Below are 26,270 nucleotides of genomic sequence, written 5' to 3'. Positions count from 1 at the left end.
GTCTTTAACTGGTTTGCAGCACTTCTGGGGACCCTAGTAACCAATCGAAATCCTAAAGTGTCAGCCTGCCCCAGGATAGCAGATTCTTCCCCTCCCTTCTCCTCCCTCTGTGATGATGTGATGATTAGTGTGTTTGGTGGTGGTGGTGGTGGTGGTGGTGGTAGGGGGAGTTATCAAGTTGGGCACGTGCACACTTGGCTAAAATGCAGCTGAAAACTGTTTGTAGTGCCAAAGAATGACAGGATTGAGAGATGTCAGGTCCAAATAGCAGAACTGCAGGATTGTCCTCAGCAACCTGAAGATACTGTGGACAACCCTGGAGACTGAACTCAGGTCCTCCTGCTTGTAAGCCAGGTGACTTAACCACCGAGTCATACCTTGGCTCTTTCTCTTCACAGTTGGCAGCCACCAAAACTCAGAAACTGGAAGTTGTCACCCCAGTTCTGTCTTATATTAGCAGTGCCAAATGCCAGACAGCTCACAGACTTTCTCTCTCCTTGGTGCTCTGGGCCCACTCACCTGGATCACATTGCTGTTGGAATTCTTGGAGTCGGCGCTGACATAGACAGAGAAGAAGGGTGAGGTACGGTAGTTGGAGGTGATCACCTGTAGGGTGTCTTGGAAGTTGTTCTTGTTCCAGGGACCTGTAATGTTCCAGCCTCCGAGCTGTGAGGAGGGGAGGGAAGAAGAGATGAGAAGAGATCTATGTTCTGGGAAACAGGCTGAGGAAGTGGGGAGGTTGGGGGGTGCATTGACCCAGGTAAAAGTTATGGGTACCCCCCCCATCTCCGTCCAAGAAACTCACCCTCTCAATCAGCTCCATCAGGGGCTTGGCCTTGAGCTCTTCGATCTTGGTTTCATTCATACACGCATTGTAGTACACCTGGGCCTTCCTTTCTGCCTCACTCACACTAGCTGTGGAGTTTTCTGGAACAACAAGAGACAGAATCTGTTGTGTGTCTTGACCTGGTTAGGGTCTGGCAGACAGAGGCTCACCCTGTTTCTAGCATAGAGAAGGGTGTGCTGTCCCTTTTCGGCTGGGTGAGCTCAGAGATGGGTCCGAGTTAGCAGGAAAAGCATCCAGCAGGAAGATGGCCTGTATTCCCTGCCAGCCATCTGTCCATCTGTCCCTGCTGGCTTTGTGCCACACAGACCTGTCTGGGCTTCCAGATCTCCATGACCTCTCTTTGACCTGGACAGGAGATGGAGGGAAGTAGTAAAGGCCTCTCTAGTTCTTACAAATTGATTCTGCTTCCTCCTCTGAGGGGCCAGGGAACTTCATCAGGCTGTAAGCTGACAGAGGCCACTTCCCATCTCTTACCAACCCCAGCAAGTAGTTTCTCACTCTCCTTCACCAGACCCCAAATAGACATATTTCATCCTCCAGCCCTTCCATACCCTAACTACAGCTGCCATCAAGGACCACGCCTTGCATGTACACAAGCCAGGAGGTGTGCCACTTCCTAGGATTCAAGTGTACAAAGGGTCGCTGACCACTCAGGGCTAGAGTTCCCCTCAATTCCATCTGTTTCACTTGATCCCAGAGTCTTGCACTGGACTCTGTGGTTACCTATTTGTTCCTCTGGAGCAATCAAAGTTCCTTCCTTTCCTTTTGTTTGTTTTGGGTCTACATCCAGCATGGCTCAGGGTTTACTCCTGGTTCTATACTCAGGGGACCATATGAAGTGGCAGAGATCGAATCTGGTCAGCAGTGTGCAAGATAAGCATCTTATCAGTTATACTATCTCTCCAGCCCTGGCAAAGCCCTTCCTTGATTTCTAAGAATTCTCCAAACCCACATCCTCCACCAAGATGTTTCAGAGAATTTTAGCCATCTCTTTGAGAAATCTCTCAGCCCCTTTTTTTCCACTTTCTCCCAATGAGAGGGTAGGGAGCACCCAGCAGTGCTAAGGCTTACTCCTGGTTCTGTGTTCAGGGATCACTTATGATTTAGTTTTGGAAAACAAATATGGTGCCAAGAATTGAACAATGGTCAGCCACATGCAACAGAAATGCCTTCCTCAGTATTCTCTCTTTAGACTCTTCTTCTTAGCTTTTTTTTTTTTTTTTTTTTTGGTTTTTGGGCCACACCTGGCGATACTCAGGGGTGACTCCTGGCTGTCTGCTCAGAAATAGCTCCTGGCAGGCATAGGGGACCATATGGGACACCAAGATTTGAACCAACCACCTTTGGTCCTGGATCAGCTGCTTGCAAGGCAAACGCCGCTGTGCTATCTCTCCAGGCCCTTCTTCTTAGCTTTGACAGAAGCAGCACTCTCCAGGTTCTATATGTGAATCATTTAAATCAACAGCTGCACATGGCATATTAAATTCATCACTGAAAGTTCAAGTCCGTTTTTACCATATAACTGATCCTTTTAACTTGATTCACAAGCCACACCTCACCCCATACAGCCCACAATTCAACTTCCCTCCTTGGATTGATGAATTGGACTGTTAGTCTATATTATTTAATTGCTTTCCTCTTTTTGTTTTTATGTTTGGGCCACACCTTTCCGTGTTCAATGATCATTCCTGGTAGTGTTGGAGGGAACATATGTTGTGCTAGAGACTGAACCCAGGTTGACTGTGTGTGTGACAAATACCTTCACCTTGTATTATCTCTTTTTGGCCCCTGCTTGTTTGTTTTCTGTTTGAAAACGCACAAGTAAACTCAGGCAGCCTCTGTCTGTCTCTGAGATGCTTATGGAATCCTTAATTCTGAGGACCAAAGGGTGCAGCATAGGCTGGACTCATAATTTATGAAATGAATCAACCCACTTCCTGTCCCAAGGAATTTATGATCCAAGGGTGACAGAGATACATACAAGATAACAGATATCCACAAACTCTGGGCAGATAGTTCCGGGACCCGAGTCAGATGATATCCTTGTGTGGTCTCTAGAGGATGTTATCTTTGTACTAGTCCTTTAAAATAAACTTATTCACCAAGAAGATGGGACAGAGAGGACACTGAGTTTGAGGAAATGGTATAAAGCAAAGCAAGGAAGTACATAAGGTACAAAATACAAAAAGTTCATGCTGTTTGGAGAAATCTATTCAGCATAACCAGTCAGTACAAAAGGCACAAATCATTCCTGGCCAGCCTAATTAGCTCTTGCAGCCTGCATCTTGCAAGCCAGCCTGTTGGCCATATACCCCAGAAACAGCATTGTGAGGGGCTGGGGAGACAGAGGGTAGAGTGCTTGCCTTGCATGTGGCTGACCCAGGTTCAATCTCTGGTATTCCATAGGGCAACCCAAGTCCTGCCAGTAGTGATCTGTGAGTATAGAGCCAGTATGACCCAACACTAGTCTCCACCCCAAAGCGAAAACCCAAATTCAACATTGTGGCTTTTACTGGTCAAAGAGCAGAAGTCCCCAGGCCAGCTGAAGGCAGAGGGACAGCTCTGAAGAGCAGACGGGACCTTCCTGAAACTAGTCCAATGGGAGATATGGGATCAACGTCCAAAATCTAAGTGATGGAAACTTTGAGGGGATACATATCTCCAGAGACCCAGGCTCCAGGGCTGTTTCACCCTGGAAACACATACGTGTCTCTGGCACTGAGCACAAGTTGAAATGGGGAGAGAGAGGGACCTACCTCTATTCCTCAGGCTCTGGAGGATAACAGGGAAGCACAGCAGGGCCAAGACTGGTTTCCAGGATGATCACCCAGCAACCAGACTCCCAAGAAAGGCCAAGAACCATCCTAACCTTGAAAACAAGTTCTCAAGTCCACATCAAACTCTGTCACAGTCTGAATGCCAGGTGTAGTGCTAGGGAAGGCACTGCTATATGCTCTGGCATGGATGTCTGGCTTCTCTTCCCACAGGACCCCAAGAACAACCCAGAGAAACTGTCAGGCCATGCAGTTTGTAGTGATTTTCCTCAACCATAGCCTCCTTTCTTCCCTCTTTCCTCAGGCTCCCTACATACTCCTAGTTTCCCTGGAAGTTAGTCCATGCGTTCACCAAATCTGGCTAAGGCTAGGTCTTGGGTCCTGTGGCTGCCAGTCTGAACATGAGGGTACAGTCAGCCACATGGACACAGGCCCACCTGCCTGAATCAGGTCGCAGGCTTAGCACTGCCATGTCCACAGATGTGCTGTTTTGGTTATGATGAGACTATTCGGGAAATCTTCAGGAAGGGGACCCAGGGAAAGGCCCCATCTTGAGCTCTGTAACAGAGGATGAATTCCACAAGCAGTGGACGTGAGGCTGGATTGGGACTGACAACTCCTCTGAGAGCTGCTGCTGGTTAACGGGTGGGCACTTGATACACTGGCTGTGACAATAGGGTCCTAGGTCTGTCTCCGAATAAAAGGACACTGTGGCTAGATGACTCGAGGCTGATAAGGCCTATGCCTGCTGGACACTTTGCCCAGGAAGGAAATGAGGCAGGTGGGGCAGGAAGGGACAGGCCCAGCCTAAGCTGTGCTATTCGATGCCTCCCTCTAGCTCACTGAGCCCACCCACCCACCAGCCAACCCTAACCCTCACCTTCTTACCATTTCCTGCTTCACTGGGCATCTACTACCTGGCAAGGTCTGGGGGACAAGAGTCTAAGTGAGAGCGAAGCTGGGTCACTGCCAGTGATGGAGGCTTGGGTCAGGGTAGAGCAGAGGAGAACAGAACAGCAGGGGGATGAGGGATTTGAGATGCTGTCCAAGGTCAGGGGTAGGCTATACTATAGAACATGTGTTGAACTTAGGTTCCTGTCACAGGCTGCAGGACCCAGACACAAAGAATGGGATGAGGGGAGGGGGAGGCATGGGAAGGCACTGCATGTTTGAGGGGTTTCTTGGTTATCCAAGGTGCATTCCAGGTGGGGTTCAGAAAGCTGTTATCTAGAACTTCCCATTTTTTTTCAGTTCAGCAAAGTCCTTGGTATGGCTTAACCAGGGGCCACACAAGAGGATCTTCATTATTTATGCCACAACTTATCAGAGATGCTGGGGGGGGGGCAGGGCACTGACATCTCAGGAGATGCAAAAACAGAGAGGGGAGCTGCACAGGGGATCTGGGGCCTCCCACCCTTGCTTGACTCCCACATCCCAAGAAGAATCACCACACTCAGGCCTGGCTCACACCCCTTTCACTGAATTCACACCCCTGCAGCCCACACCCCTTTCACTGAATTCAGTATCTATGCAACTGTCCCTCCCCAGAAGGCCCATCCTTTTCTCACACCTGGGCCTCTGATAACCTCTTTCTAGTTCTATATCTTACTTGTTTTTCAAAATAGTTTATTTGGGGGGGGGTGTGGAACCACACTTGGTGGTACTCAGGAGTTATTCCTGGCTATCTGCTCAGAAATAGCTCCTGGCAGGCACGGGGGACCATATGGGACGCCGGGATTCAAACCAACCAACCACCTTAGGTCCTGGATCGGTTGCTTGCAAGGCAAACACCGCTGTGCTATCTCTCTGGTCCCCAAAATAGTTTATTTTTTAATTTCATTTAATGTTATGGTCTCTCGTGCCTGCCAGGAGTGATTTCTGAGCCAAGAGCTAGGAGTAACCCCCGAGTGCCGCCAGATGTGGCCCCAAAACCAAAAAAAATTTTTTTAATTTTATGTTTTTGGGTCATAGGGTTAGGGTGCAAAGTCCAGGGGCTACTCCCAGCTTTGTCTGAGTGTCAGGGGTTCCACCACAACTATTTATTTGTTATTATTTGCTTATTTGTTTACTCTATTTCCTCTGCTGGGATGTATAAGAAAAGACTATCTTTAGTTTTGATTTCAGTTTTGTTTTTTAGGCAACATTGGTTCTTGGTGCTACGCTTGCTCCTGGTAGTGCTAAGTGTAGATCATGAAGTGCCAGGAATCAAAACAAGGGCTCCAGCATCAGACTACAATCTAGTCTTTTGAGTCATAACTTCCAGCCAAGACAAAAACATATTTTCACTCTGGCATGTGTACTAGGACTCTTCTCTGCCTTTGGAGAAGTGCTGTTCTCTCTCTTTCTTATCCTTTCCCTCCCCTTCCTCAGAACCTTGAAATAAAACTTGCTTTTATTCATAATTTTTTTTTTACTTCTAACACCATCCTTGGCCCAAATAGACAGCATATACTATAGGGCTGTTGAATGAATTAATGAACAGATGGAATGTTCTAGAAACTCCCTAGAGAAAAGATGTTGCTTCAGCCTGAAGGGGAAAGTGTAGCTATCAAATAAAATTGGCCACTTTCTGTATTTGATCTTAAAGCCTGGTCTACTTTAAGAACCCCCAAAGTCAATTCCCTCCCGGAAGATTTTATGGGGTAAGCTAAAAAACAAAACAAAACAAAACAAAAACAACAACAACAAAAAAGAACTAAAAACAAAAGCAAACAAAAAACAGGGAGGCTTCAGGGATGAGCTGAGCTGGGGGTTACGTTTTGGAGACAGTGGCACTTGCAGGGCTCCAATACTTTGAAAATAACTTAATGGTCCTGACAATGAAGCCTGAGCACTTCCTTCAAGGGGTCCCGAGTTATAGAAACTTCCTCAGGGGCCAGAGAGATAGCACAGTGGTAATTGCCTTGCAAGCAGCTGACCCAGGACCTAAGGTGGTTGGTTCGAATCCCGGTGTCCCACATGGTCCCCCGTGCCTGCCAGGAGCTATTTCTGAGCAGATAGCCAGGAATAACCCCTGAGAGCCGCCGGGTGTGGCCCAAAAACCAAAAACCAAAAAAAAAAAAGAAAAAAAGAAACTTCCTCAGTCAATTCCCCAAGATCTCAGAGAGGTAAAACAGCACACCATTTAATCAGTCTTTTTCTTCCTCTGGGAGTTTTCACTAGAACACACTCTCCCACAAGGCTCCTGGACAAAAAAACAAATGCACATGTGGCTGGAGGACAGGGCTGAATGATGAGGGAGCTGGGAGCTGAGCCGCAGAGATACCTGTGTCTCCCAGATCATGGCTGTGGTGAGCCCAGCTAGCCAGTAGCATCTGGGGCACTGGCCAGACTCTGTCAAGGCAGGCCCAAAGTTTGTTTTAGATAAAACAGAGTGGAGTGGAGTGGTTACTTTCCTTCAGTGACAGGCCTCAGTGGCCCACCCTGTGAGGGGAAGTGAAAAGCAGATAAAGAAGGTGCCTCCTTGGGCAGAAGAACAAAAATGAAGAAAAAGCCCATTTCATGGGGCCCACTAAAAAAAAACACCAGAACAGCCTGAGGCCAACACTAGCACCTCACTTTCCTTTCCTTTCTTTTTTCTTTTTTGTTTTTGTTTTTGTTTTTGGGTCACTCCCAGCAGTGCTCAGGGGTTACTCCTGGCTGAAAGCTCAGAAATTGCTCCTGGCAGGCTCAGGGGACCATATGGGTATATGGGATTCGAACCAATGACCTTCTGCATAAAAGGCAAATGCCTTTCCTCCATGCTATCTCTCCGGCCCACACTTTCCTTTCTTGACAGGAGTCTAGCTGCTTTTTAAGTTTTAGGCAAAAGCACAGTGTCATCATACCACACTCACCTCTAAAGTGACAGCATTCCTTCACAACAATCTACAGACCACCCTTCTTCTCCCAATAACTTACTTTATTTGTCTTTGTAGTCAAAGGGTTTGTTTTCACTGGGCATTGTCTTCTCTTGCCTTGTCATTTCGTTTGTGTTTGTTTTGGGTCACTCTTAGTAGTATTTAGGGTTCTATGTTTGGGGACCATCTGTAGTACTAGGAATTGAACTGAACTGGTCAGTCACATGAAGCAGATGGTACCTATCATAAACCCTGAATTATCGTTCTGACCCTTTGTTTCTTGAATCCCATCTGTGAGATCATCCAGTATTAATTTTTTTCATTTTGGCTTATTTTGCTTAATATGATCCCTGTATTATCTCTGACTCACAATAACCACAACTTCTTTATCTACTGCTCTGTCATTGGGCACTTTGGTTGTTTACCTAAGATCTTGGCTATCTTAGTTAGCACTATGATGAACATAGGTGTAAATATATCTTTTCACATTGGTATTTTCGTTCTATATATTAAGAGATAGATATTAAGGAGTGGAATTATTGGGGTCACATGGCAGCTCTAGCTTAATTTTATTATTTGATTTTTTTTTTAGGTCACACCCAGCAGCACTCGGGGGTTATTCCTTGCTCTGCTCAGAAATCGCTCCTGGGGCCAGAGAGATAGCATGGAGGTAAGGCATTTGCCTTTCATGTAGAAGGACGGTGGTTCGAATCCCAGCATCCCTGTGCCTGCTGGGGGCGATTTCTGAGCATAGAGCCAGGAGTAACCCCTGAGTGCTGCCAGGTGTGATCCAAAAAAAAAAAAACAAGAAGAAATTGCTCCTGGCAGGCTCGGGGGACCATATGGGATGCCAGGATTCGAACCTCTCTCCTTCTGCATGCAAGGCAAATGCTCTACCTCCATGCTATTTCTCCAGCTGCTATTACTTGCTATTTTATGTTTGTGGGTTTTGGGTCACACTAAGCTATGCTCAGAACTTACTCCTGGCTCTGCTCAGGAATCATTCCTAGTGGGATGCTCGAGGGACTATATGCAGGTCAGCAATGTGCCAGGTATGTGCCTTCTTACCTGCTATTCTGTATCTCTGGCCCCATCTTTAGCCTGAACCAGTTTACTTTCCATCCACAACAAAAGAAGGTTCCTTTATCTCTGTATCCTCTCCTCTTATTGATTCTGGCTTTTTTATACAGGCCATTATCACAAAGCACACCATTTTGATAAAAAAAAAAAAAAGGACAAAAATGCTCAAGGAGGTGAAAAGGACAAAAAGATCTTTAGAGGCAGATCCTATACACAGTCCTATAAAATTTGAATTCTAGCATCCTTAAGTTCTAAGAAAAGGAACAGGATGCTCTGTGCAAGAGTGTGGCTGTGTGTGCTTTTATCATAAGAATGTCTAGAGTAGGGGCCAGAGAGATAGCACAGTGGTATTTGCCTTGCAAACAGCCGATCCAGGACCTAAGGTGGTTGGTTCGAATCCCGGCATCCTATATGGTCCCCCATGCCTGCCAGGAGCTATTTCTGAGCAGATAGCCAGAAGTAAACCCTGAGCACTGCCGGGTGTGAGGCCCCAAAACAAAAACAAACAGAAAAAAAAAAGACTGTCTAGAGTAGGCATTAGAACATCATGTCCAATTTACAGGCAAGAGGTTCAGTAACTTGCCCACGGCCACATCAATGTGTAGCAGAGCCTTGGACTAGAGCGTAAGTTCTCTCTACTTTGCTATTAGTGAATTCTAAAATCCAATGCTAGAATGGAAGCAGTTCTGCTGCCCTTTAAGAAGTCCTGGATACCCACTTCCATCCTTGAGCCACAGAAACACTGGACCAGAAGGGGTTTACTACCAGAGATGGGACTCTGGATAGAAAGTATTTCAGACACAGATCTTGTATACAGTTTCCAGTATTTGAGGAAGACAGACACTAAAGTCAATAGGAAACACTGGAAAAGCAAAACAAAAAATCAGAGAAGTCGGATGATACTGATGAAAATCATCCCTGGTAAGGCTGAAAACTATTGGGAATGACTTCTTATGGAAGCTAATACCAGGGTGAGAGGGAAGGGATACAGCTAACTTTTCCTTAAAGAATCTGAGTTGCTTGAATGGTTACTAACTAGTTCTTTTGTATGCTGTAGTCTTATTAGCATTTGAAAGAGAAATGTATGTATGATGCATCCTTATATGTTTTTGTAGCTCAAGCTGTGAGAGAGAACAGAGAAGGCATATTGGGGGAAGTACATGAGGTTTGAGAGAATTCTGCATGTTAGGGAGCTGGGTTGGACAGGTATTTATTTCAATGACAGAAAGGAGAATGAGAGCTAGCTCAAAGGGCAAGACTGACACTCACAGGGCTCTGATTTGCTCCCTGGCCCCACATAGCCTTTCAAGCATTGCTAGGTGTAGTTGTACTACACCTGACACTGCTGGAAGACCCCAAATAAAACCCAAACTGAAAAGTCTGTGCTGGGCCAGAGAGATAGCATGGAGGTAGGGCATTTGCCTTGCATGCTGAAGGTTGGTGGTTCGAATCCCGGCATCCCATATGGTCCCCTGTGCCTGCCAGGGGCAATTTCTGAGTGTAGAGCCAGGAGCAGCCCCTGAGCACTGCTCCAAAAACCAAAAAGAAAAGAAGAGAAAAGAAAAGAAAAGAAGGGCCCGGAGAGATAGCACAGCGGCGTTTGCCTTGCAAGCAGCCGATCCAGAACCAAAAGATGGTTGGTTCAAATCCCGGTGTCCCATATGGTCCCCCGTGCCTGCCAGGAGCTATTTCTGAGCAGACAGCCAGGAGTAACCCCTGAGCATCGCCGGGTGTGGCCCAAAAACCAAAAACCAAAAACCAAAAAAAAAAAAAGAAAGCAAAGCAAAGCAAAGAAAAGAAAAGAAAAGAAGAGAAGAGAAGAGAAAAAAGAAAAGAAAAGAAAAGAAAAGAAAAGTCTGTGCTAAGAACACAGACAGTTGATGTCTAGGCCTTGTCTGAGCAGTGACAGGTCTGGCTACACTGGTAGCCAGATAAGGCCACACTCTTATCACCCCAAAGCCTACGAGAACCACCTGGACTGGCAACTTAGTGGGTGGCTGAATGTTTCTGAGTGAGCAGACTGAGGTCCTCATCTCCACCCTGAGGGATGCAAGGACATATCCTGTGGCATGCGACCCTATTCATCCTTCTTCCACATAACTGTAAGCCTGGAGTTCACTCCAGACAAAGCAGCTGTCTGCCCCAGGGCACTCGAGAAGCTGATTGTGGCAACTGCTCTATCTAACCGGCAGACACAAGCCCCATGGGCACTTTGAAAGCTCCTTTACACCCACCTGCAGGCCAACTCAGAGAGCCAGTGTCCACTGCATCCTCAGATCCCCCCCCCCCCCATCCATTCTGGATCCCTCCTACCGCCTGTTGGCTAATTCCTATCTGTGGGAAGCTGAAACCAGCCTGTCCATCAGCCCAAGAATGCACAGGTCTGTGTATGCTCACCTCCTCCTGCTCCCTTTGGGGTTTCCAGGTATTGAGGCCCACAGGTGAGAGGTCATTCCAAAGAATCAGTTCCCAGGGACTGAGTCAAACAGGTGGTGGGATGAGGGAAGGAATGCCAACAGGTGTTTTTTTAGGGACATTTATGGTCAGGGTGGCCCAGGGATGACCTCAGCTACAGGGTTCATCATCAGGTCTAGACCAGATCTTGGTTGGCCTGGTGAGTTCCTTCACAGTCACAGCAGGGAAAATAAGTTGGTGACAGCACCATAGGCTGCTCTAAAGTGTCTACACTCAAGGAGTCAACGAGAAAGAAGACAGCTCTGCCTTTCCCAGAAAATACCACACCTTTGTATAAAACAATCACAGATGGAGCCAGAAAATGGTACAATGGGTAAAGCACCTGTCTCTTAAGACGTTGACCCAAGTTTGATCCTTAGCACTCCAAATCCTGCCAGGAGTGATCCCTGAGTGCAGAGCCAGAAGTAAACCCTAAGAACTCTGGTATAGCCCCAAAACCAAGCAAACAAAGAAATGGCACTGATAGTCTACTCCATGGTTTAACCGAGTAACACAAGGAAGGGAGTCCATATAGGGAGAGAGGCTTTCATAACATGGGCAAAGTGTGCTCCTCCAGGAAATGAACTAAGCAGAGGAGTCTTCTCCAAGCTTGCTAGGGAGAAGCATCCAGGCCTGTGCTTCCTTTCTCCTTCTACTGTGAGCCAGGCAGCCCGGGGCTGAATCAGCTGAAGTGATCACCCATGCCTGGCTCAAGTGTTTGCTCACTGTGACCTAGTGTGCTGGCATGCTCCATCTCACAGACACGGAGACAAAAGAGGACACAAGCTGGGTCCTTCCTGCAAGGCCACACAGTGATAAGCGACCATTGCAGCTGTGATGTGACCTCAAAACCCTGCAGTCTAGGTTCCTCACTCCATCAGTCCCCCACCAGGTGTGTTGCATACTCAGGCAACCCAATGAGTCCTGTGACAAGTATGGGCAGTACCCAACCCTGAAACAGCACCAGCCACAAATGGAAGGGAAGGGTAACAAGTCTGAAATAAGAAAAAATTAAATTCCCAAAAATGTTTGCTTGTTTGTTTTACCCTGTTGTGTAGTTTTTGTTTTAGAGGCACACCTGGCAATCAGTACTCAGGGGTTACTCCTGGCTCTGCTCCTAGGAATCAATCTGGCTGTGCTCAGATGACCATATAAGATGCCAGACGGATCAAACCTGGGTTAGATGTATGCAAGGCAAGAGCACCACCCACCATGCTATCTCTCCATCCTCCTTGCTTGCTTGCTTTGGATCCCACCCAACAGTACTCGGGTTCTCTGGCTTCTGTTTGGAGGTCATTCCATTACCCTGTGATACCTGGCTTTGAAGCTGGACCTCCTGCATGCAATCCACCTGACTGAAGTCTTTCTCTAGTTTGCAAATACATACACTGTACAAAGAGGATAAATAGGGGCAGGCAAACAGCTCAAAGGGCTAGTTCACATGTACTGTACAAGTGAAGTCCAGGTGCCATTCCCCGATACCACATGGTTCTCTTAGCAATGCTAGGAGTCTCCCACCCCAAGCAACAAGCTGGAAGAATCCTCTGAGCACCTCCATATTGGCTCCATAACAATAAAAAAAAACTAACAGTTAATACCAGTATAAACAGTAGCCACCATGTCATGCCAGACTACTTTTTGGCGGGGGGTTGAGGGGACACATCTGACAATGCTCAGGAGCTGCTCCCAACTATTTCTGTTCTTAAAGGTATCATAGCCCAGCAATGCTGAGGCCCTATGTGAGGACCAGGATTAAACCCAGGTGGTTGAGCTCTCTCTCTCTCTCCAGCCTCTAATCAAAGTGCATTCAATGGATTTTCCCATTCTACTTTCATTTCTGGTGGAATCCTGTTTCCCACTGTACAGATGAGAGAGACCTAAAGATTATGTAACTGACCTAACATTCATCTCACAGTAACTGGCAGAGCTAGAAGCAGAACCCAGCTCCTCACTACCCAATGCACAGACATCAGCTCATCTTATATTTCCTGCACTGCTCCCCCCCTATTAAGCACCCTGCTGTGTCCTTCACATTAGGAAAGGACACACTTGAATTGTAGTTTGACTATCGGACATGTCTAGTGTTCTAGCTCTGCAGCAAGAGGCTGGTTCCAACCAAGATGACTTGGTTGCTCCATTAGTGCCCACTAACTGCTCTAGACTGCAGGGACAACACACACAGGAGGCCAAGCTGTTCAAGGTTGCTGTGGATGCTGTCAGGAACGACTGGGGGCAGGAAAAATGAAGAAACTATAGAAAGTGTGAGCCCAGGGCTCAGGTGGGAAAGGAAAGGTCCCATCAATCTGGGTGCTTATTTTCATTTTCATCTCTTTTTTTTTTTTTTTGGGCCACACCCGGTAATGCTCAGGGGTTACTCCTGGCTATGCGCTCAGAAGTTGCTCCTGGCTTGGGGGACCATATGGGACACCGGGGGATCGAACCGCGGTCCGTCCAAGGCTAGTGCAAGCAAGGCAGCTACCTTACCTCTAGCGCCACCGCCCGGCCCCCATTTTCATCTCAATGACACAAATCACTTCAACAACCTGTGTTTGAATATTTGGAGGATTTATTTTGTTCTCCTATTTTTTTGGGGGCGGGGAGGAGAGAGCTTTCAAAAGCAGGTCCATCCTGATGGTGGTCAGGGGACCATGTGGTGCTGTGGCTAGAACTCAAAGTCCCCACATGTCAAACGTGTACTCCAGGCCTTTCAGTTATCTTCCAAACCCTTCTGAGGGTTAAAAGGAAAAAAAAAAAGCAGTAAATTCTGTTAGTAATGGGTTAACTGAGCTTTTGTGATGTGGCTTCTTCCAGCATTTACGGCCTGAGAAGTGACAGGGGAATGAGCATGCCTATGGTTGCTAAAAGGTTTGAATTGGAACCTTAGTATTTTATCACACAAAGGATGTGATTTCACAATAGGAGTTGTGAAATCAGTGGACAGGTGCAAATAGCAACTAGAGATACTAGCAAGGAAACATTAAATAGCTATATGCAAGACATGTATGAGATTCTTTTTTCTTTAATTTCTGGAAACTCCCAGCAATGCTTAAGAATTACTCCTGGCTCTGCACTTAGGAAATACTCCTGGCAGTGCATTGGGAACTGTAAGGGATTCCATAGATCAAATCTAGGTCAGCTGCATGTAAGCACATGGTATCTCTGGTCTTGGCCATTAGATTCTAGCCTAAGGAGAAAACCATCAATGCCAAGGACATCCAAGTGACCTACTAACATGCAAAGAACACTTTGGGCAAATAATTTATCCAAATGAGGCCAAAGAGGATTTCTACTGGCAATGGACAATTCTAGTATAAACTGTTTCCACTTTCATCTAACAACAACATTAAAAATCTAGTATTTTTCTTCCTTTTTTATTTTTTTTTTTTGTGGGGATCATACCCAGCAGTGCTCAGGGCTTACTCCTGGCTCTGTGCACAGAGATCACTCTTGGTAGGGCCACAGAGATACTGGAGATTGAATCTGAGCTGGCCACATGGAAGGCAAGAAGAGCCTTACCTGCTGTACTATGTTCTGCCCCCTAATCTGATTTTGTGTGATCAAACTGGATTCCTTCACTTACAACTTTCAAATCTCACATTAATAGACCCACTATTAATCCCCCACATGAATTAATCAATTGCAGATTTGTTCTCTGGAATCTCTTATGGTCCCCAACGCACTGCCAGGAGTAATTCCTGAGTGCAGAGCCAGGAGTAATTCTTAAGCATTGCTGGGAGTTTCCAGAAATAAAAAAAAAAGAATCTCGCATATGTCTTGCATATAGCTATTTAATGTTTCCTTGCTAGTATCTCTAGTTGCCATTTGCTGAATTAACACCTGTCCACTGATTTCACAACTCCTATTATTAATTATTAATAACTATTAATTATTAATTATTATTAACTCCTACTATTAACCCCGCCTAGGGATTTCACTCAGTGATAGCTTTGGATCTGTCAGGCCCTGGGTTCAATCCCCAGTACTGTGAAAGAAAACAAAACCAATAAGGAACTTGCCTGGCTAGTGGCTGACCCCAGTTCAATCCCTGGTACTGTGGTATAGTGTCCCCCCCCCCCCGCCCTCCCCCCCCAGTATCCTTATCCTCAGGACTGACAAATCCAGGAATAGCACCTAAGCACCACTGGATATGGTCCAAACCTACTCCCTCCCCATCAAATAAACAAAACCAAAACCAAAAACAAATACTGAAACTAAGCAGCAAAGTTACAAAAGCAATGACCAGGGAAGTTAGCTCAAAGGCTGGAGCACATCACATGCTTTGCATATAGAAGCTGTGTGATCTCTAGTTCTCTGCATTTTGGGTATTATTAGTCTCTTCTTTTTTTTTTTTTTTTTTTTTTGGTTTTTGGGCCACACCCGGCGGTGCTCAGGGGTTACTCCTGGCTGTCTGCTCAGAAATAGCTCCTGGCAGGCACGGGGGACCATATGGGACAACGGGATTCAAACCAACCACCTTTGGTCCTGGATCGGCTGCTTGCAAGGCAAACGCCGCTGTGCTATCTCTCCAGGCCCTATTAGTCTCTTCTTATCATTCCTTTCGTTTTTCTTACTCCCTCTCACCCTCCCTCCCTTTCTTTCATCCTTGGATCTACTCAAGAGCTATACTTATTTCTATATTCAAGAGTCATACCTGATGGTGCTCCAGACATTACTTTGTGCTACAACTCAAACTAGGTCTCCCAATGCAAAACCCATGCTCCAACCCTTTCAAAAACTTTAACTCTAGCCCCCTGTTCATTCTGAAAATAGTGACCACTGCCATGCTCTATCCAGCTGTGTAGACCACATTTTAGTGCTCAGTCTACCAGAGCTACACTTGACTGTACTTGGGGCTCCATGCAGTGCCCAGGAATCCAACTCAGGATCTTATACACATGTAGGCATATGTTTGACCACTGGAGTTATATCCCCCGTCTGTGCTAGTCCCATTTTACCGATGAAGAAACAGAGGCTCAGAGATAAGCAACCTACTCAAGATCACACATGCATTCAAGGAAGACATTCTAACCCCACTTCATCTACACTTACATCTTCCCATTCTGCCAAGTTCTTCCTATCACTAGGCCTAGCTAGGCAGCTCCACGGCAACATCCCCCAATCATTAGCCCCCACACTGGGTACTTACCCAGGAGGTGCTTGATGATGGCCTGGTTATGTTCCCATAGGTTACTGAAGGTGCCCCAGCGTGAATGGCCATCAGGTACAGGGTTGGCTTTGATCCAGCCACCGCAGGCATAGGTGAAGAAGTCCTCGCAGGGATTGACTGTGGGGTCCATGGAACTCAAGATAGAGCTGGTGACAGAGACACAGGCTTCACTTAGGCACACTGGAGGGCTTCCTGGAAGAGATCAAGGAACAGAGAAAGTGAGGGCTGGGAAGATACAAAGGTGGTCCAGGACCCTGGAGTACGTGCCCCTTGCTGCATAGACATTAGGTACTGGGCTGTTACTCTGCCCAAAGAATGATTCCAGGAGACTTCAGATGTCCTGGCTTATAAAATGAAGACTCTTGTTTTATCCTATAGCTTACAAACTCCCCAGAACCAAAGTGCTTATTGTTTCATCTCACATACCTTCATTAACTTTTCATTATTTCTTAATGGTTTACTAATTCACTCATTCACTTCTCATTCATGAAAGAAAATAATCACCAAGCTTCTGGCAGGTTCTTTGCTGAATGCTGTGTGTGTTTTAGAAAATAAAGTCTTTTTCCTTAAGTGTTAGCAATTTTTGCATTTGAGAGAAAAAACGAGAGATTAGGAGAGAGATAGTATAGCAGTTCCAGCACACATCTGGCATATACCAGACCTGGATTCAAGCCCCAGGTCTCAAGAGCACTGTCAAGTATAGCTCTTGAGATCCCCAATACCAGCCAGAGGCATCCCTGGTAGTCCTGGGACTGAAAGGTCTGAACAGAACAGCATCTTTGGGTACTGGCATTGAATCAATTTGAATCGAATTGAATCAATTTGGTTGGACAAATATCACCAGGAGTGTTGTCCAGGTCTTCTGGGCACCACTAAGGGTAATCCTTTTCTGCCTCCCTAAGTGTTAGTAATTTGGGGGATATACTTATGTTCTAAGAGAAGATAGGGGCCAGAGGGGCCGGAGAGATAGCATAGTGGTAGGGTGTTTGCCTTGCAAGCGGCCAACCCAGGACTGACATTGGTTCAAATCCCAGCATTCCTTGTGCCTGCCAGGAGTGATTTCTGAGCACAGAGCCAGGTGTGGTCCAGACCACCTGAGAACTGCCGGCTATGACCCCAAAAACAACAACAACAACAACAAAGATAGGGGCCAGGAATGAAGCTAAGTAGCAGAACACATGTCTCTCCGGTGTGAAGCCCTAAGCTGGAACCCAGCACTGAGAAACAAAGATCAAACACAACAAAGACAATCATTATCCAGCTCATGTAAATTGAGGATACTCAGGGAGATGCTGGAGGGAGAAAAGGAAAGGCCAAGAAATGGGCACAGCTGGGAAAAAAAACCCTTTCCTTGATGCAGGATTATTACAGTAAAAATAATCCTTAATACACCGGGTAAAAAATAGTTCCAAGAGTTACTGGGCTCGGCTATGCCCTTCTCACAGAGGGGGACATTGAGGGACAGAGAAACAAAGTACTTTGCTCCCAATCAATTGGATTTGAGATTCACCTTCTCTCCCATACATGTGCTCTGAGTCTGGGGATGAGGGGATTACTCAGAGCCCACACTGAAGAGCCTCCAAGACTTCCTGCCATTGCAGGGCAGAAGGCAGGGCTGCTAACCCTTAAAGTACCCCCCAAATACCCCCAAAACACACCACCTGTGAGCCACTCTCACAGGACATAGGAGGCATGGACTATCCATAGAAAACTTTTGACTCTGGCTGGTCTGTGGGTTCCAGCAAAGACACCAAACTATGAGCAGCCTCAGCAGTGGCCTGCCCTTGAAAAATGGACCTGGCCACAGACCCAGGCTGGCAGTTAGAACACAGGCCCAGAGAACCTCATGACACAAATGACACTGGGGACACACCTCTGCCTGCCCCTAAGGAGGCCAGGATAATTCTGTTTCAAGGGATCCAGATCTGAGCTTATAACTAGAAGGAGGTAGCAGGGTTATAAGGAGAACTAGTCTCTTGTCTGCTGGCTGCACCTTCAGGGGTAGGCTCTGTTCTGTCCCCTCACTCACACTCCACCAGCCACATGCTTGAGAGCCCAGGGACAGACCCGTCCAGCCAGTTCCTTTCTCCTGCTGAACCCGGAGGAGTGAGGCAGGATATGCTTTGGAGGCTCATAGATGTGGGCCTAAATCTCAACTGTTTTTTTCTTCTTTCTTGGTCTTTTGGCCATACCCAGTGCTTACTCCTGGCTCTGCACTCAGGAATTACACCTGCTGGTGCTTTATCATATCATATGGGAACCTAGATTGGCTGCATGCAAGGCAAATGTCCTACCCTTTGTACTATCACTCTGGCCCCCTAAAAATACCAACTTTCTGCCTCCAGCTATGGGCTTTGAGCAAACCCCAGTTACTTAGAGCCTTGATTTTTCTATCTAGAAATAAGGCAGCATAGTGGTGTCCAATTCTCTGAAACAACCTCCTAATTATGCATATGGGCTCAGCTCTAGAGTCTGAGGGCCGGTTCCTTAGAGAAGACAGAGGGGGCCAGGCATCATCCCATTCAGAAACAAGACATAGCCAATGGGCTAATTCACAGCTGGTGACCAAAACAAAGTCCTGGAGGGCAATGAAGAACTCAGAAGAACAGCACAGGAGCAGAGAATTATGCATGATTAGATTTGAGGTGATGACATGCTTGGAGGAGATTATAAAGTCATTAAGGGTTATTGAAGCCTTAAACATGGAAATAGAGAAAGGAAATGGTGGGGGATATGATCCCATGATCTCTTATCAGATCTATTCATGATCTTATCAGATCACCGTAATCAGAGTAGTATGGCTAACATCCCACCTCAGAGAATTTCCAGTTTTTATCAGAACAGGCTTGAAGGTAGAAAATTTCTATCTAGTTTGAAAAAGCCTAATAATATCTATTCTTTGTAAATAACAAATGCAGGATTCAAGTCTGGGAAAACCCAGAAGACAGACTGTGATAGGAGAGTGTCCTTAGGGATTTAGATATATCAGGGGTGTATGACAGATTTTTAGTTACGATAAAGGGATCTGAGCTTAGCCTAAGACTCCAGTCTGCAGGAACTAGTCTGAAGTTTACGTTCTTCACTAAGTTCACTAAGTTGTAAGGTTCGATTAAGCAATAATCACTTTATTATTTAAGTACCTGCTTAATAGTTTATAGGTCCATTACCAACTATTCCTTGCCCAGTCGGAACTTAAGGCATCTTTATGTGACTAATAACTTCCTGGACACCTGCATCTTATGCTAAGATCAACACTCGCCCACTTGGCTCAGGCCCCATCTCTGTAGAGAAGCCTTCCCAGATCTCATCACAGCTAGGCCTTTGGCTACTAGGCTGCTTCCTTGTTTACTCTTCCACCGACTGGAAACTTGTGGGCTGGGCATTTTTATTTCCTTCATCCAGTATTATACTTGGCACCTAGCAGGTATAAACTCTTTTGCTGAATGTACAAATGAAATCATGAATGAATGAAAAAACACTAGCTAGCATTTGGGCATCACCTAAAGAGGCAAACATTGCCTCCCTTTAGCATGCATCTGATCAGTGGAGAAGGCATCAAGTACCAAGGGATCCAGAATTAGTTTAGACACTTGCCTGGATACTTGTCTAGTTTCAATGCTGAATGAGACACTTTGGGACATTTCCCAAAAGCATTGTTTGGTTTACTGCCACAGTTTGTAGAGCATAGGCAAGTTTCTGGAAATAAGGGTGTAGCAGGAAGGTAGACAAACATGTATCTCAGTGCCCAGACATAACTGAAGAGGTGAGACTTTCAAATCTTCAGATTTACTTATGACCTCATGTTTGCTCCCATCTGGCTGATGCCGCAACCTAGTGCTGAGAAATGAAGTCACTGCCAATATCCGAGGTGGTAACCATGTGCCCAAGCCAAGGCAGCCAGCAAGGCTCATGGACTAGCTTAGGTTACCTGATCCCTAGTTGGGCTCCATCCTGAGGGCAAAGGCTTCTTCCTCTCAGCCTGGAGAATACCCTTCCCACCTGATTGAAAGCTAGAATGCTTTGGGCCCAATCACAAAAAGCCAGGCCTGGGGACTCCCAGAGGCAATAACAGGGGACCAGAAGTTTCTAGGATTTTGCCAGCTCCCCCAAACATAGGATAGGGCCAAGAACATGGACCTTCCAAAAGGACATTGATTTAGGATAAGGCAAAATGTTAGCCACAAGACAAGGTGACCAGCAGCAAAAGACTGTTCCCAGCTTCGTCTTCCTCTCTGCCACTGTCTGCTCAGTCTTTTACTTTGCAAATTACACGCACACTGACAGCACATGAGAATTCGTTAAGCACAGAGGGTGAAGGGCTTAGAAATGATTACTTTATTAAGCAAAAAGCACATGAGGCACCTGCTGTGCCTGGCACATTTGGCAAAACATCTATGAACTGTTAAGCATACAATGAAATAATCAAGCAATTATTTCTGAAGTACCAGCTGGGTGCCCCACATAGTCTGCACATAAGCATTGTGGAGTAAAGACTGAAGGAAGGAAGCAAGGAAGCAGGAAGGGTGTAAAATAATTTCCATGAAACCCTGCCCTCTCTCTGGAAACCCCCCAGACCTTCATCACCCTCTCGAACACAGCATAGTCTCCTCTCACCCCCACCACAGAAAGGTCATCAGCTTCCAGAGTTCTCAGAGGACCAAGGCAGGTATCTCCTGGTTCAAAAGGAGAAGCTGCTGATAAGGTCAGAGGGATGGACCCTCAGCAGCTTCCCTGTCCTGTCAGAAAGCATAATGAGGGGCAGGGTGGGTACTGGGGTCTATGTCATTTTTAATAAGGACCTGCCCTTCCTGATTCTCACTGAGACAGACACCTGGCAGCTTTTGTCTGAGCCATAAATGAGCTACTCACTGAGGACTGAGGAAGAGTCCTGAGTGGAAATGTTAATCCTATAGCTCTATGGAGTCAGACACAGAAATGTAATGAGAGGAGTCCACAAGGGCAGCCCGACAAGGAAGGAACAGTTCCTCTGGGAGTTAAGCACAGAATGGAATGCACCATGATACAAAGGGAGATACAGCCTGAACCCTAGGGTCTACAAAACTAGGGGTGGTTTTCAGTTTTCCTTCTACCTATCACACTGGTCATCTATCCCTGGAAAAGTCCCATCCTAGAAAGTGATTATTGTTACATGGCCTCTTTAAGTTGCTCTGAGGAGATGAGACCTATTTGTAAGGGAGAGAGGCACATTTGGTTCCTGGAAACTACTCAGTAAACAGAAGGTCTTCTAGCTGTTTTGTTGGCTCTATAGGTGGTGGACGGTGCCAGCCGCGTGTGACTGGCCTAACCGAACCTGGAACTGAGGTCAAAGAAATCACTGGGCACCAAGCTACGTGACACGCATTCTAATCCTTGGAGCCATTCCCCAAACTGACGAGGTTTTCTCTACCTCAAGGAGACAAAGACAGAGGTTCTGATAACTTAGGTGGCTTCTCCAAGGTCATACAGGAGACAAGTGGCTAGGCAGGGTCTTGGAATTACCTTATTTTCACTCCTAAACCTTCCCCCACGAGGCCCACCTCCCAGGTCTTGCCACATACTTGCACTGGAACCTTCCAGGCCTGGGGTCTCTGCTTTGGAAACAGCCCCAGAGAAGCAGGAAAGGCCCTAACACAGGTAGAACTAGGGCATAAGTGAGTTTGTAAACCCGAGATGCAACCCACAGGCACCTACTTGTTCGGTACTGGATGCCCAATGCTGCCAGACTGGCCAGCAATCCCATGGCCAGTAGGGCCACCAACACCACCAGCTGCTTCTCCACCTGGGTTCGTGAGGCCCAGCACCTCTGGCCCGTCCTGGGACTTCGGAAGTTCACCTGCAGGGAAGAAGGCAGGAGGGATGGGGGGGATGTGAGCTGAGAGCCCCCCTTCCCTAGGAGGAAGGGGCTCTGTGACACACCCCGAGGCGACATCAGGGCTGCCCTCCGGCCTCAGGGGTGTTCAGTTCCCACGGATTCGAGTCCTAATCCAGGCAAAGAACCACGGCCCTGTTCTGCAGCTGGAATTTGCTCCAAAATATCAGCAACACAGCCAGGCCTGTATTTTTTTTTTTTTGGGTGTGTCACCCGATATGGGGTGAACAAAAGAAACAAAAAAAAAATTTAAAAAACACACTGCTTTTCCCTGTTTCTCCAGTAAGGAGCTAAGAAAAAAAAAAAAAAAAAGAACAGGATGTTTGGACTTGAAGGCCTCCAATGAGTGGTCAGTTGGGCGCTTTCTATGGCCCCTCCATCCACACAGAGCCTGATGACTCAGCCATGGCTCAGACTTCCCCCAAAACTCTCGACCACAGCCTGTGGAAGCCTTATGGTCTCACGAGAGAAGTGGGATTCATCCTGACATAAAATAAACGACACAGAGCAATTCCCGACAGGATGCGAATGAAGTCCAGTTTCGCCTCCACCTGGCACTGCTAAGTGGACGGTGCTGGGCTCTGAGCCCAAATTTGTCGATTCCAGAGCCCACAGTGGGCCGGGGCTTCAAGCCTTGGGAGATGCCCTGGAGAAAAAGCTTCACGAAGACAGGTCCTCAAAGGGAGGAAAACTGACTGCAGTCTCCCAGTCTAGCTAAACAGGAAGGGAGGCACAATGAGAGGAAGTGGAGGGAGTGGCAGGGCCCCCCTCCTCACCAGGCTTGAAGAGGAACGTACCAGGCAACAACCCTTGGGAGCCCTTAGCCCAATGTCTCGCACCTCAGCTGGGGCTCCCCTCTGTTCCAAGAGGTGCCTCCTACCAAAGCCAGACCCACTGTACAGAGCAGCTCCTGGAGGCTGGGGTCAATTCTGTGATTTTTTTTTTTTTTTTTTATAGCCAGGGACAAACAATCTGAGCATCAACTCGGAGAGCATCAATTCTGGCTTTTTGCTAGTCACACAGTCCCACAGAGAACCAGATAAGAGCCTCACAAAGTTAGGTGGTCTGGGTTGGGATGCTTGGGCCAGTCTTAAAAAAATAAATAGGTGTAGGCCAGGTGAATGGGGGAGAGAAGAGATGAGATGGAGAAAGCCCAGGTGCTGAGGGGCACTGGTAGGTTACAAAACTCGCAACGTTTCCCAAGGATCTGAGTCACACATGTGAAACTTAGACAAGGTGGTAGGAGCAAGGGATAAAGGGAAGTAGGAAAGGAGGCAGCAAGAGTGAGTTTGAAGAGGCGCAGGAAGATGATGCCCCCACTTCTGATCTGCAAATGTCCCCCCAACAGTAGAGGGGTTCTACTGTTCTAAAAGCTGTGAAGAGCTGAAGGGAGGGCACCAAGAAGCCTTCTGCTCACTGGTGGGCATTTTCTGGACAGGAAATGACGGAAATATCTTTATCTTTATCGGAGAAAGGGGAACACAGAGCTTTTATGGAAAACAAAGCAGGTTCTAAAACCAAGAAAAGGAACTTAGGGGTGAGTGGCATTTCCTGAGAGATCAGGGAGGCCAGACACCGGAGCAGCTGTGCCAGATTTGGGGTGTGGAAGTATTGCCTCCTGAAATCCCATCAGAATCTTTCCAAAGAAACAGAGTGAGAAGATAAGAATTTAGATGCTTGCTTTGCTTGCAATCAACCCAGGTTTCATTCTCAGTTCTCTGCTGGAGTGATCCCTGAGTGCAGAGACAGGATTAAGCCCTGGGCACTGCCAGGTGTAGCCCCCAACCAAGATCCAAACAACAAAAAAACTTAAGAAACAAGGCCCAGGAATACTGCTAAGGAAAGGAGTGTTTATTTGCCTGCTTGGGGCTCTGGGTTTGATCTCTGACACCATAAAACAAAAATCACATTGGCTCTCCCTCTTCACCCTTCCTCAGTCTCTTAGGTAACTCCACCCCCAATTCTAACAATATTAGAGAGAGATTCTGACGAGGCTGCTAACAGAACCGTCATCCAGAGAGAGAGAGGAGCTGGCACATCAGACAACCTGGCATGATGTTAGCATGATTACAGCCCTCAGAGGTTTAAGGGTACTCCTGGTGGCCTCATCCTTTAGGCTCAAAGACAACAAAATAGCAGCTTTGCCTTTTGCTCTTCAGCCTTGGCCTCACCCTCTGCCTTCTGCTAACCAGGGACCCCCATGGTTACAGCTCAGCTCTAATAAAGACAGTGAAACCTTGGCACCCCTCTATCTGGTGCTGACTTGGGAAGTAGAGGAGCACAATGATTTGGGGATAAAGGGAAGAAGGGGACATGACCAAAGAAACAAGGAGGGAAGGAAAAGAAGTAAATATAGTAGTTGGAACTCGAGTAATTGCCACATGGCTATTTCTGTGCTGTTGATAAATGATGCTATTCTATAGCCATAATGTCCTAAAGAGGAGGTAAGGTACTGTATTAGCTCCAGAAGAGACACAGGAAGTGAAGCAGGAGTAGAGAGAGATGAGAACAGGGAGAAAATCCTTCTCTGCTGGACCCACAGCTGTAGCCTAAGGAGGCCATGTTGACCCCAAGGAGCAGAAAGCTACAGTAAGCCTCACTGTCAGTGCCTAGCCAACAGAGGGTGTTTGCTGTTGGATGTAATTAGGATTAGGTCAGAATTAAATCTGAAGTCGCAGTTTGAGGCAGAGACTGCAATTAAACTGGAAAATTGGCTTTGCAACCTTGGTCATGTTCTGACCCTGACTGGCACTGTCTGGCTCAGGGTATCTTGGTCTCTGGACAAGCCCAGTTCCAGAGGAATTAGGAATGATGAGGAATCTCCCTGGAGCAGGAGCCATCTGCCACCTTGGAGGCTTAGAGAGACTGTCCAGGCCAGGTTTGAGGCTTCAACCCCCTTCTCCTTTCTGATCCCACTGTCCCAGTCCAGTCTCCTTCCAAGGCCCACAGAGAGGGCTTCTCCTATTTCTTTCTTTTTGGTTACCCGCCAGTGCTCAGGGGTTACTCCTGGCTCTACGCTCAGAAATCACTCCTGGCAGGCTCAGGGGACCATATGGAATGCCGGGATTCGAACCTCCATCCTTCTGCATGCAAGGCAAATGCACTACCTCTATACTATCTCTCCAGCCCCCAGCTTCTCCTATTTCTAATGGAGATGAAGACATGCTAGAGCTAGACACAGAGACCAGGCTGCAGGAATCTAAAGTATGCGATGGTCAGCAGCGGGCTACCCATTCCCTTTTGAAACAGGTAATCGCAGAATTCTCAAACTTGCGGCCCGCAGGCCGTTTGCAGCCCTCCGTACAACATTTTGTGGCCCTGCCCTAGAGGAATCCTTTTTGTTTTGTTTTGTTTTGTTTTAGTTGTTTGGGTCACACTCCCCAATGTTCAAGGCTTACTACTGACTGTTCACTCAAGGATCACCCCGACTTTGACTCCTGCGGCACCCAGGTAAATTGAGTTTGAGACCCCTGAATGAGTATCCCCCATCACGGAGTAGTGCCGACAACTCAGAAGTCAGAGAAAATTTCTACAGTCAACTCACAGGAAGTCTCTCTATCTTGTTTATTGGGTGAGACAGAGAAGGGGTGAAATGGAAAGAAACAGATGAAACAGATGCCCTGGAAAGTTGGTGGGATGGGTGGAGGGAAAGAGGAGGCAGAGAGAAAGTACAGTGGATAGGGTTAGGGCTCTTGCCTTACACACAGCTGACTCAGATTCAATCCCTGGCATCCCATATGGTCCCCTGAGCACCTCCTGGGGTACTTCCTGAGTGCAGAGCCAGGAGCATTGCCCTGAGCATTGCCAGGTGTGGTCCAAAAATCAAGAGATAGGAGGAGCCAGAAATGAAGGTATAGAAGGAAGGAGGGAGGGAGACCCAGCCCAGTGAGCAGCAAGCGTAGAAGTTCCCAGGGTTTCCAGAGCATAAGGAACAAAGCCCGGATGAGGGATAAATATTCGGTTACAGAAGTGAGTGCCTGGCTTGTATACCAGAACGAGTTTTGCAGGGAAGCACTCAGCGCCTGGGGCCCAGGAGACCAGCCAGCAACAGAAGGGGTGGAGTAAGGTTAAGGCTGTTACCATATTTCAGAGTAAGCTGAGGGTCTGTAGGGAAGGCAGAAGCTTTTTTTCTTGAGCCACCACCACATCCTCCACTATCTGGGCAGTGAGGAACAGTAAAAAAAGGAGCCAGCATGGCCAAGCTTTGGCAGGGAGCCTGGCCCCTGCAGCTTGAGAGTTG

General features: G+C 47.1%; 1 protein-coding gene across 2 annotated transcripts in view; it reads right to left on the bottom strand.

Moving 5' to 3' along the window:
• The window catches only part of ECE1 (endothelin converting enzyme 1), a 133,797-nt gene that overhangs the window by 28,243 nt on the left and 79,284 nt on the right, over window positions 1–26,270 (bottom strand). For both annotated transcript variants that reach the window (XM_049771990.1, XM_049771989.1), the window contains 4 exons: window positions 21,853–21,994; window positions 16,141–16,353; window positions 806–927; window positions 520–666 (listed from right to left, as the gene is read on the bottom strand). In XM_049771990.1, the coding sequence (XP_049627947.1) occupies window positions 520–666; window positions 806–927; window positions 16,141–16,353; window positions 21,853–21,994 (624 nt within the window). The remainder of the gene's footprint in view (window positions 1–519; window positions 667–805; window positions 928–16,140; window positions 16,354–21,852; window positions 21,995–26,270) is intronic.

This window comes from Suncus etruscus, chromosome 4, assembly GCF_024139225.1.
Source record: "Suncus etruscus isolate mSunEtr1 chromosome 4, mSunEtr1.pri.cur, whole genome shotgun sequence".
Classification (NCBI taxonomy): Eukaryota; Metazoa; Chordata; class Mammalia; order Eulipotyphla; family Soricidae; genus Suncus; species Suncus etruscus.
Note: the sequence above shows the minus strand (reverse complement) of the source record. Positions and strands in the feature narration are given on the sequence as shown.